This window comes from Oncorhynchus mykiss, chromosome 16, assembly GCF_013265735.2.
Source record: "Oncorhynchus mykiss isolate Arlee chromosome 16, USDA_OmykA_1.1, whole genome shotgun sequence".
Classification (NCBI taxonomy): domain Eukaryota; kingdom Metazoa; phylum Chordata; class Actinopteri; order Salmoniformes; family Salmonidae; genus Oncorhynchus; species Oncorhynchus mykiss.
In genome coordinates, this window is record NC_048580.1 from 67,846,198 (window position 1) to 67,859,777 (window position 13,580).

Genomic DNA, 13,580 nt, shown 5'->3' on the forward strand with positions numbered 1-13,580 from the left:
ACGTGCCAAAGAGTTCCTCTCAGTGAGAGGGTGTCACGCGGCATCTGGCTTGGTGTGCCTTTGACAATGGCAGCTGCGTAGAAGACTGACCATCATTTCTCTGTCTGTCTGTCTGTCTGTCTGTCTGTCTGTCTGTCTGTCTGTCTGTCTGTCTGTCTGACTGAGAGAGTCTAAGGGGTGGGGAACTCTAGCTGTCTGTCTGTCTGACTGAGAGAGTCTAAGGGGTGGGGAACTCTAGCTGTCTGTCTGTCTGTCTGACTGTCTGTCTGACAGAGAGTCTAGGGGGTGGGGAATTCTAACTGTCTGTCTGTCTGTCTGTCTGTCTGTCTGTCTGTCTGTCTGACTGACTGAGAGAGTCTAAGGGGTGGGGAACTCTAGCTGTCTGTCTGTCTGTCTGTCTGTCAGAGAGTCTAGGGGGTGGGGAATTCTAACTGTCTGTCTGTCTGTCTGTCTGTCTGTCTGTCTGTCTGTCTGACTGACTGAGAGAGTCTAAGGGGTGGGGAACTCTAGCTGTCTGTCTGTCTGTCTGTCTGTCTGTCTGTCTGTCTGTCTGTCTGTCTGTCTGTCTGTCTGTCTGTCTGACTGAGAGAGTCTAAGGGGTGGGGAACTCTAGCTGTCTGTCTGTCTGTCTGTCTGTCTGTCTGTCTGTCTGTCTGTCTGTCTGTCTGTCTGTCTGTCTGTCTGTCTGTCTGTCTGTCTGACTGATTGAGAGAGTCTAAGGGGTGGGGAACTCTAGCTGTCTGTCTGACTGAGAGAGTCTAAGGGGTGGGGAACTCTAGCTGTCTGTCTGACTGAGAGAGTCTAGGGGGTGGGCAACTCCAGTCCTTAAGGGCTGGAGTGGTGTGACACTATCCCCAGCAAACACAACTGATTAAACTAATTGGGTTCCAAACTGAAGATCATGATTAGTTGATTATTGGAGTCAGGTGTGTTAGCTGGGGCTGGGGCAGAAGTGTGACACCAATCAGGCCACCAAAGAGTCTGGCGTTGCCTATCCCTGGTCTAGGAAGAAGAGAGACAGTGAAACAAAGGGAGAGAAAGAGAGAGACAGCGAAAGAGAGAGACAGGAAGAGACAGAGCTGGCGTCAAGCTCAGCAGCACTCAGGAAGACAGGCCACACTGTCAGATGGAGGGTAACAAACAAAAGCAGATCATTAGTAGACAGTCTGGGAGACGGCACCTCCTTGTCCATGTTAACTGTTACCAGACAGGGACATAATGAGATGGCACCTCCTTGTCTATGTTAACTGTTACCAGACAGGGACATAATGAGATGGCACCTCCTTGTCTATGTTAACTGTTACCAGACAGGGACATAATGAGATGGCACCTCCTTGTCCATGTTAACTGTTACCAGACAGGGACATAATGAGATGGCACCTCCTTGTCTATGTTAACTGTTACCAGACAGGGACATAATGAGATGGCACCTCCTTGTCCATGTTAACTGTTACCAGACAGGGACATAATGAGATGGCACCTCCTTGTCTATGTTAACTGTTACCAGACAGGGACATAATGAGATGGCACCTCCTTGTCCATGTTAACTGTTACCAGACAGGGACATAATGAGATGGCACCTCCTTGTCTATGTTAACTGTTACCAGACAGGGACATAATGAGATGGCACCTCCTTGTCCATGTTAACTGTTACCAGACAGGGACATAATGAGATGGCACCTCCTTGTCTATGTTAACTGTTACCAGACAGGGACATAATGAGATGGCACCTCCTTGTCTATGTTAACTGTTACCAGACAGGGACATAATGAGATGGCACCTCCTTGTCTATGTTAACTGTTACCAGACAGGGACATAATGAGATGGCACCTCCTTGTCTATGTTAACTGTTACCAGACAGGGACATAATGAGATGGCACCTCCTTGTCTATGTTAACTGTTACCAGACAGGGACATAATGAGATGGCACCTCCTTGTCTATGTTAACTGTTACCAGACAGGGACATAATGAGATGGCACCTCCTTGTCTATGTTAACTGTTACCAGACAGGGACATAATGAGATGGCACCTCCTTGTCTATGTTAACTGTTACCAGACAGGGACATAATGAGATGGCACCTCCTTGTCTATGTTAACTGTTACCAGACAGGGACATAATGAGATGGCACCTCCTTGTCTATGTTAACTGTTACCAGACAGGGACATAATGAGATGGCACCTCCTTGTCTATGTTAACTGTTACCAGACAGGGACATAATGAGATGGCACCTCCTTGTCTATGTTAACTGTTACCAGACAGGGACATAATGAGATGGCACCTCCTTGTCTATGTTAACTGTTACCAGACAGGGACATAATGAGATGGCACCTCCTTGTCTATGTTAACTGTTACGAGACAAACATGTCTTTGTGTGACAGGGACATAGTGAGACGTACTCAGACATACAGATAAATTAAATATGTAGGAAAATAACATCTGGGAATATGTTAGTTTGTTCCTCTCTTTCCCCAGAGTAACTCACCTGATTCATCTGCTCAATCAGCTAATTACTAGAAACAGGTGCGCTAGATTAGGGCTGGAGTGAAAACCTGGAGGACGGAAGTTCTACCGGGAACAGGGTTCGAGAACCTTGTTGTGAAGCCAGACTCACCGAGCTCCATGTCCTGGTCATCAGTGAGAATGAGGATGATGTTGGGCCTGATGTTACGGCGGTCTCTCTGGAAGGAGGCCTTGAGGAAGATGGAGGCGTGGGCCACAGACAGAACCCCCAGGAGCAAGAGGAGGTAACGGTTGGCGGAGGGCAGCAGCCCCGCCATCTTGACCTCGAACTTATCTTACCCTGCTACTACTGGATCACTCTGCTGCAGCCACCGCTAAGACTCCTGGAGACACAACACAACAGGCAGGAGGACATAGGTTAGACTACAGGACCAGTTCGACTAGAGACACAGGTGTTCACACCTAATGTCAAATAACGCTAGTCCAATGTAAAACACATTGGGAGTGAAATCCTTCTCGCTCACTAAAATGTACAACATTCTCTGAGTGGGTTTGTGAATCTGACATGGAGAGGAAACAGAGCTCGTGGAGACACTAGAGCAGACGTAAGGTCAGACTGAGCCAGGAAACACAGGAACAGTTTTCTACAGACTCACAGGTGATCACGTAGAAACCTAAATAAATCAAATCAAATCAAATGTTATTTGTCACATGCGCTGAGTGAAATGTTTGCTTACGAGCCCCTAACCAACAATGCAGTTAATAAAACACAAGGATAAGAATAAGAGATAGAAGTAACAAGTAATTAAAGAGCAGCATTAAAAAAGAACAATATATACAGAGGGGTGCCGTTACAGAGTCAATGTGCGGGGCACCGGTTAGTTGAGGTAAAATGTACAGTTGAAGTCGGAAGTTTACAAACACTTAGGTTGGAGTCATAAAAACTCATTTTTCAACCACTCCACAAATTTCTTGTTAACAAACTATATTTTGGCAAGTCAGTTAGGACATCTACTTTGTGTATGACACAAGTCATTTTTCCAACAATTGTTAACAGACAGATTATTTCACTTATAACTCGCTGTATCACAATTCCAGTGGGTCAGAAGTTTACATACACTAAATTGACTGTGCCTTTTAAACAGCTTGGAAAATTCCTGAAAATTATGTCATGACTTTAGAAGCTTCTGATAGGCTAATTGACATCATTCGAGTCAATTGGAGGTGTACCTGGGGAATTATTTCAAGGCCTACTTCGAACTCAGTGCCTCTTTGCTTGATATCATGGGAAAATCAAAATAAATCCGTCGAGACCCCAGAAAATAAATTGTAGACCTCCACAAGTCTGGTTCATCCTTGGGAGCAATATCCAAACGCCTGAAGGTACCACGTCCATCTGTACAAACAATAGTACACAAGTATAAACACCATGGGACCATGTAGCCGTCATACCACTCAGGAAGGAGATGCTTCTGTCTCCTAGAGATGAACGCATTTTGGTGCGAAAAGTGCAAATCAATCCCAGAACAACAGCAAAGGACCTTGTGAAGATGCTGGAGGAAACAGGTACAAAATGATCTATATCCACATTAAAACCAGTCCTCTATCAACATAACCTGAAAGGCCACTCAGCAAGGAAGAAGTCACTGCTCCAAAAACACCATAAAAAAGTCAGACTGCGGTTTGCAACTGCACACTTTTTGAAGACCTCTGGTCTGATAAAACAAAAATGGAACTGTTTGGTCAAAATGACCACGGTTATGTTTGGAGGAAAGAGGGGGAGGCTTGCAAGCCGAAGAACACCATCCCAACCGTGAAGCACAGGGGTGGCAGCATCATGTTGTGGGGCTGCTTTGCTGCAGGAGGGACTGATGCACTTTACAAAATAGATGGCACATGAGGAATGGAAATTTACGTGGACATATTGAGGCAACATCTCAAGACATCCGTCAGGAAGTTAAAGCTTGGTCGCAAATGGGTCTTCCAAATGGACAATAACCCCAAGCATACTTCCAAGGTTGTGGCAAAAGGGATTAAGGACAACAAAGTCAAGTTATTGGAGTGGCCATCACAAAGCCCTGACCTCAAGCCTATGAAAATTTGTGGGCAGAACTGAAAAAGTGTGTGTGATCAAGGAGTCCTACAAACCTGCCTCAGTTACACCAGCTCTGCCAGGAGGAATAGGACAGAATTCACCTAACTTATTGTGGGAAGCTTGTGGAAGGCTACCCGAAACGTTTGACCCAAGTTAAACAATTTAAATGCAATGCTACCAAATACTAATTGAGTGTATGTAAACTTCTGACCCACTGGGAATGTGATGAAATAAATAAATGCTGAAATAAATCATTCTCTCTACTATTATTCTGATATTCACATTCTTAAGATAAAGTGGTGATCCTAACTGACCTAAGACAGGGAATTTTTACTAGGATTAAATATCAGGAATTGTGAAAAACTGAGTTTAAATGTATTTGGCTAAGGTGTATGTAAACTTCCAACTTCAACTGTACATGTAGGTACAGTTAATAAAGTGATTATGGATAGATAACAACAGAGAGTGGTAGTGATGTGGAAAGGGGAAGGGGGCAATATAAATTCTCTGGGTAGCCGTTTGACTAGATGTTCAGGAGTCTTATGGCTTGGGGGTAGAAGCTGTTTAGAAGCCTCTTGGACCTAGTCTTGGCGCTCCGGTACCGCTTGCTGTGCGGTAGCAGAGAGAACAGTCTATGACTAGGTTGGCTGGAGTCTTTGACAATTTTTAGGGCCTTCCTCTGACACCACCTGGTATAGAGGTCCTGGGTGGCAGGAAGGTTGGCCCCAGTGATGTACTGGGCCGTTCGCACTACCCTCTGTAGTGCCTTGCAGTCGGAGGCCGAGCAGTTGCCATATCAGGCAGTGATGCAACCAGTCAGGATGCTCTCAATGGTGCAGCTGTAGAACCTTTTGAGGATCTGAGGACCCATGCCAAATCTTTTCAGTCTCCTGAGGGGGAATAGGCTTTGTCATGCCCTCTTCACGACTGTCTTGATGTACTTGGGCCATGTTAGCTTGTTGGTGATGTGGACACCAAGGAACTTGAAGCTCTCAACCTGCTCCACTGCAGCCCCGTCGGTGAAAATGCGGGTGTGCTCGTGGCTCTTTTTCCTGTAGTCCACAATCATCTCCTTTATCTTGATCACGTTGGGGGAGAGGTTGTTGTCCTTGCACCACACGGCCAGGTCTCTGACCTCCTCCCTATAGGCTGTCTCGTCGTTGTCAGGGATCATCGGCAAATTGAATGAAGGTGTTGGAGTTGAACCTGTCCGTGCAGTCATGAGTGAACAGGAAGTACAGGAGGGGGCTGAGCACGCACCCCTGAGGGTTCCCTGTGTTGAGGATCAGCGTGGCGGATGTGTTGTTACCTACCCTTACCACCTGGGGATGGCCCGTGAGGAAGTCCAGGATCCAGTTGCAGAGGGAGGTGTTTAGTCCCAGGGTACTTAGCTTATTGATGAGCTTTGAGGGCACTATGGTGTTGAACGCTGAGCTGTAGTCAATTAATAGCATTCTCACATCGGTGTTCCTTTAGTCCAGGTGGGAAAGGGCAGTGTGGTGTGCAATAGAGATTGTGGATCTGTTGGGCCGTGGATCTGTGGATCTGTGGATCTGTTGGGCCGGTATGCAAATTGGAGTGGGTTTAGGGTTTCTTGGACGATGGTGTTGATGGTGAGCCATGACCAGCCTTTCAAAGCACTTCATGCCTACAGACATGAGTGCTACGGGTTGGTAGTCATTTAGGCAGGTTACCTTGGTTCACCCCTGTTTACGTACATATGACAGTGACAGAGAGGAAGCTAAACGCTCTCGACAACCGCAAAGGACCAAAGCCCTAAAGGAGCGTCAGTGAACCAATGAGATTTGGGGCTGATGTACTAGATCAGTCACAGGGAGTGTAGAATACAGAAAGCAGCCATGGAGACCATCTGCCCCCCAGCGTGTCACCACGGCAACCCTGGTTGCCACCGGAGCAGTAACGAGTCCCCTCTGGCGTGGTCCCTGAGCTGCGTGCCTGTGTGTGTGTCTCTGTGTGTGTGTGTGTGTGTGTGTGTGTGCCTGTGGATGTGTCTCTCTCTGTATGTGTATGTGTCTCTGTGTGTGTATGTGTGTGTGTGTCTCTCTCTCTGTGTGTGTGTGTGTGTGTCTCTGTGTGTGTGTGTGTGTGTGTGTGTGTGTGTGTGTGTCTCTCTCTGTGTGTGTGTGTGTCTCTCTCTGTGTGTGTGTGTGTGTGTGTGTGTCTCTCTGTGTGTGTGTGTCTCTGTGTGTGTGTGTGTGTGTCTCTCTCTCTCTGTGTGTGTGTGTGTCTCTCTGTGTGTATGTGTGTATGTGTCTCTGTGTGTGTGTGTGTGTGTCTCTGTGTGTTTGTGTGTGTGTGTGTGTGTGTGTGTGTGTGTGTGTGTGTGTGTGTGTGTATGTGTGTGTGTGTGTGTGTGTGTGTCTCTCTCTCTGTGTGTGTGTGTCTCTGTGTGTGTGTGTGTGTGTGTGTGTGTGTGTGTGTGTCTCTCTTTGTGTGTGTGTGTATGTGCCTGTGTCTCTCTCTCTCTGTGTGTGTGTGTGTGTGTGTGTGTGTGTGTGTGTGTGTGTGTGTGTGTGTGTGTGTGTGTGTGTGTGAATGTTGAATCCATTAGATTCTCCCCACACCCCTGCACGGGAAGGGAGGCGCTACACCGTCGCTCACACCTCACATGGAGAACAGGCCACAGAATCATAATGACATGCACATCTCTCTCTCTCTCTCGGTACCTCCCCGTCCTCTCACAGCATTTCTGCTGTCTCCGAAACACCAATACTAAACAGACAACAGTTCCAAAACCAGGTCTTATGTGATTATAGTCACAATATTAAAACCAACTACAATGAATTTTGACTTTCAAAATATATATATATTTTTTCTTTGTGCCTAATTGATATTATGAATTGAAAACTTAGAGCTCTAAACCATTTAAATGTAGTTATTAGTAATCTGTTCATACAGTATTCCAATCAGGTTGTATCTCTGGCACCATTGTGCGTCACAGAGGAGACGGGAGCGTCAGAACAGCTTAGTCCCATTCACAGCATATCACTGAATTATACAGCCTGTTAGCTAGAGGAACATGCTGTCACACAACACGTCCAGCGCTATGTTCAACTACACAGTGACACATTCCCAAATGTACACTGAGTATACAAAACATCATGAGCACTCTTTCCCCTAACAGACTGACCAGGTGAATCAAATCAAAATCAAAAATCAAAATCGAATCAAATTGTTTTTTTGTCACATGTTTAGCAGATGTTATAACGGGTGTAGCAAAATGCTTGTGTTTCTAGCTCCGACAGTTCAGTAATATCTAACAAAGTAATATCTAACAAAGTAATATCTAACAACGTAATTTCTAACAACGTAATATCTAACAATCTAAAGTAAAGGAATACAATAGAATATATAAATATGTGGACGAGCAATGTCAGAGCGGCACAGAATAAGATACAATAGAATAGGATAAAATCCAGGTGAAAGCTATGATCCCTTATTGATGACACGTTGTTAAATCCACTTCAATCAGCGTAGATGAAGGGGAGAAGACTTGAGATTGTTAAGCCTTGTGACAATTGAGACATGTATTGTGTATGTGTGCCGTTCAGAGGGTGAATGGGCAAGACTAAAGATTGAAGTGCCTTTAAACCAGGGTATGGTAATAGGGGCCAGGCGCACTGGTTTGAGTGTGTCAAGAACTGCAATGCTGCTGGCTTTGTCACGCTTAACAGTTTCCCGTATGTGTCAAGGTGGGTCCACCACCCAAAGGTCATCCAACCAACTTGACCCAACTGTGGGAAGCACTGGAGTCAACATGGGCCAGCATCCCTGTGGAACTCTTTCTACATCTTGTCCACGCCCTGACAAATTTAGGTTGTTATGAAGGCAAAAAAAAAAAGGGGGGGGGGGGGGGGTCTTAATGTTTTGTACACTCAGTGTATTTTCAAATGTATATTAAAAAAATATAATAATAATAATGTAATAACTGTGAGCAATTTATTTTAATATTCCAAAATAAATTATATTTCATGTAAGGTTTATTGGCCCAATTGTTTACTGGATTCACACAGTAAAAGAGAGTGTAAGCTTCAAAATAATTGTGGTTGATCTGGAATTAAAGGAGAATTAGGTTTGAATGCTATTTATTTATTATGAACACAACAACGGACCATAGCTGTTTCTCACTTGCGTCAATTCATTTCAATCCCTACTTTCAATTGCAAAGCGGTGGGATGTCACTGGCTCTGGTTTCTGTAGAAAAGTCTTAAATAGTTTAGCCCTCTTCCTGCTCTTTGATTTCTGGGTAATCTGCTAGAGTGCTGGGCGCACCCTGTAGAGAACCGTTACAAAAGACACAGAGAGGAATAAAGGACCAAAACGGCAGTCAGAGACGGAACGCAATGCTCTCTGTCTCTCTCACACACACACACACACACACACACACACACACACACACACACACACACACACACACACACACAGACACACACACACAGGGAGACACAGGCACACACACACACACACACACATACATACACACACACACACACACACAGACACACACACACAGGGAGACACAGGCACACACACACACACACACATACATACATACACACACACACACACACACACACACACACACACACACACACACACCCACACACACACACACACACACACACACACACACACAACTCGCGGTGGTTGCTGAACCTTCACAGCCTCGACACTATTCACACTGAGAGCATACTGAGATTACACCCCCCCCACCTCGCCCTACAAACAGACACACACACTCCATCTCGCGTCTCACACATACACACACACTGACACCCCACTATGCGTCACACATACACACACACACGCACGCACGCACGCACACACACACACACGCACGCACACACACACACACGCACGCACGCACGCACGCACGCACGCACGCGCGCGCGCGCACGCACGCACGCACGCACACACACACACACACACACACACACACACACACACACACACACACACACACACACACACACACACACACACACACACACACACACACACACACACACACACACACACACACACACACACACACACACACACACACACACACTACCAAATCCACAAAGTAACACAATATGTATAAGATTATTATTTCCATGTCATATGGATCAATATAAATCAGTCTGCAGTAATCCTGTTATGTCATATGGATCAATATAAATCAGTCTGCAGTAATCATGTTATGTCATATTGATCAATATAAATCAGTCTGCAGTAATCCTGTCATGTCATATTGATCAATATAAATCAGTCTGCAGTAATCCTGTTATGTTGTATTGATCAATATAAATCAGTCTGCAGTAATCCTGTCATGTCATATTGATCAATATAAATCAGTCTGCAGTAATCCTGTTATGTCATATTGATCAATATAAATCAGTCTGCAGTAATCCTGTCATGTCATATTGATCAATATAAATCAGTCTGCAGTAATCCTGTCATGTCATATTGATCAATATAAATCAGTCTGCAGTAATCATGTCATGTCATATTGATCAATATAAATCAGTCTGCAGTAATCCTGTCATGTCATATTGATCAATATAAATCAGTCTGCAGTAATCCTGTTATGTCATATTGATCAATATAAATCAGTCTGCAGTAATCCTGTCATGTCATATTGATCAATATAAATCAGTCTGCAGTAATCCTGTCATGTCATATTGATCAATATAAATCAGTCTGCAGTAATCATGTCATGTCATATTGATCAATATAAATCAGTCTGCAGTAATCCTGTCATGTCATATTGATCAATATAAATCAGTCTGCAGTAATCATGTCATGTCATATTGATCAATTTAAATCAGTCTGCAGTAATCCTGTCATGTCATATTGATCAATTTAAATCAGTCTGCAGTAATCATGTCATGTCATATTGATCAATATAAATCAGTCTGCAGTAATCCTGTTATGTCATATTGATCAATTTAAATCAGTCTGCAGTAATCCTGTCATGTCATATGGATCAATATAAATCAGTCTGCAGTAATCCTGTCATGTCATATTGATCAATATAAATCAGTCTGCAGTAATCATGTCATGTCATATTGATCAATTTAAATCAGTCTGCAGTAATCCTGTCATGTCATATTGATCAATTTAAATCAGTCTGCAGTAATCATGTCATGTCATATTGATCAATATAAATCAGTCTGCAGTAATCCTGTTATGTCATATTGATCAATATAAATCAGTCTGCAGTAATCCTGTTATGTCATATTGATCAATATAAATCAGTCTGCAGTAATCCTGTCATGTCATATTGATCAATATAAATCAGTCTGCAGTAATCCTGTCATGTCATATTGATCAATATAAATCAGTCTGCAGTAATCCTGTCATGTCATATTGATCAATATAAATCAGTCTGCAGTAATCCTGTTATGTCATATGGATCAATATAAATCAGTCTGCAGTAATCCTGTTATGTCATATTGATCAATATAAATCAGTCTGCAGTAATCCTGTCATGTCATATTGATCAATATAAATCAGTCTGCAGTAATCCTGTTATGTCATATGGATCAATATAAATCAGTCTGCAGTAATCCTGTTATGTCATATTGATCAATATAAATCAGTCTGCAGTAATCCTGTCATGTCATATTGATCAATATAAATCAGTCTGCAGTAATCCTGTCATGTCATATTGATCAATATAAATCAGTCTGCAGTAATCCTGTTATGTCATATTGATCAATATAAATCAGTCTGCAGTAATCCTGTCATGTCATATTGATCAATATAAATCAGTCTGCAGTAATCCTGTTATGTCATATTGATCAATATAAATCAGTCTGCAGTAATCCTGTTATGTCATATTGATCAATATAAATCAGTCTGCAGTAATCATGTCATGTCATATTGATCAATATAAATCAGTCTGCAGTAATCCTGTTATGTCATATTGATCAATATAAATCAGTCTGCAGTAATCCTGTTATGTCATATTGATCAATATAAATCAGTCTGCAGTAATCCTGTCATGTCATATTGATCAATATAAATCAGTCTGCAGTAATCATGTCATGTCATATTGATCAATATAAATCAGTCTGCAGTAATCCTGTTATGTCATATTGATCAATATAAATCAGTCTGCAGTAATCCTGTCATGTCATATTGATCAATATAAATCAGTCTGCAGTAATCCTGTTATGTCATATTGATCAATATAAATCAGTCTGCAGTAATCCTGTTATGTCATATTGATCAATATAAATCAGTCTGCAGTAATCATGTCATGTCATATTGATCAATATAAATCAGTCTGCAGTAATCCTGTTATGTCATATTGATCAATATAAATCAGTCTGCAGTAATCCTGTTATGTCATATTGATCAATATAAATCAGTCTGCAGTAATCCTGTCATGTCATATTGATCAATATAAATCAGTCTGCAGTAATCATGTCATGTCATATTGATCAATTTAAATCAGTCTGCAGTAATCATGTCATGTCATATTGATCAATTTAAATCAGTCTGCAGTAATCATGTCATGTCATATTGATCAATATAAATCAGTCTGCAGTAATCCTGTTATGTCATATTGATCAATATAAATCAGTCTGCAGTAATCCTGTCATGTCATATTGATCAATATAAATCAGTCTGCAGTAATCATGTCATGTCATATTGATCAATATAAATCAGTCTGCAGTAATCATGTCATGTCATATTGATCAATTTAAATCAGTCTGCAGTAATCATGTCATGTCATATTGATCAATTTAAATCAGTCTGCAGTAATCCTGTCATGTCATATTGATCAATATAAATCAGTCTGCAGTAATCATGTCATGTCATATTGATCAATATAAATCAGTCTGCAGTAATCATGTCATGTCATATTGATCAATTTAAATCAGTCTGCAGTAATCATGTCATGTCATATTGATCAATTTAAATCAGTCTGCAGTAATCCTGTCATGTCATATTGATCAATATAAATCAGTCTGCAGTAATCATGTCATGTCATATTGATCAATTTAAATCAGTCTGCAGTAATCCTGTCATGTCATATTGATCAATTTAAATCAGTCTGCAGTAATCCTGTCATGTCATATTGATCAATATAAATCAGTCTGCAGTAATCATGTCATGTCATATTGATCAATATAAATCAGTCTGCAGTAATCCTGTCATGTCATATTGATCAATATAAATCAGTCTGCAGTAATCATGTCATGTCATATTGATCAATTTAAATCAGTCTGCAGTAATCCTGTCATGTCATATTGATCAATTTAAATCAGTCTGCAGTAATCATGTCATGTCATATTGATCAATATAAATCAGTCTGCAGTAATCCTGTTATGTCATATTGATCAATTTAAATCAGTCTGCAGTAATCCTGTCATGTCATATGGATCAATATAAATCAGTCTGCAGTAATCCTGTCATGTCATATTGATCAATATAAATCAGTCTGCAGTAATCATGTCATGTCATATTGATCAATTTAAATCAGTCTGCAGTAATCCTGTCATGTCATATTGATCAATTTAAATCAGTCTGCAGTAATCATGTCATGTCATATTGATCAATATAAATCAGTCTGCAGTAATCCTGTTATGTCATATTGATCAATATAAATCAGTCTGCAGTAATCCTGTTATGTCATATTGATCAATATAAATCAGTCTGCAGTAATCCTGTCATGTCATATTGATCAATATAAATCAGTCTGCAGTAATCCTGTCATGTCATATTGATCAATATAAATCAGTCTGCAGTAATCCTGTCATGTCATATTGATCAATATAAATCAGTCTGCAGTAATCCTGTTATGTCATATGGATCAATATAAATCAGTCTGCAGTAATCCTGTTATGTCATATTGATCAATATAAATCAGTCTGCAGTAATCCTGTCATGTCATATTGATCAATATAAATCAGTCTGCAGTAATCCTGTTATGTCATATGGATCAATATAAATCAGTCTGCAGTAATCCTGTTATGTCATATTGATCAATATAAATCAGTCTGCAG

At 41.7% G+C, this 13,580-nt stretch overlaps 1 protein-coding gene across 5 annotated transcripts in view; it reads right to left on the minus strand.

Moving 5' to 3' along the window:
* The window catches only part of LOC110491155 (extracellular sulfatase Sulf-2), a 267,272-nt gene that overhangs the window by 72,928 nt on the left and 180,764 nt on the right, over nt 1–13,580 (minus strand). For all 5 annotated transcript variants that reach the window (XM_036947627.1, XM_036947628.1, XM_036947629.1 and 2 more), the window contains one exon: nt 2,614–2,845. In XM_036947627.1, coding sequence (XP_036803522.1) covers nt 2,614–2,779 — 166 coding nt within the window. In that variant the 5' untranslated portion in view covers nt 2,780–2,845. The remainder of the gene's footprint in view (nt 1–2,613; nt 2,846–13,580) is intronic.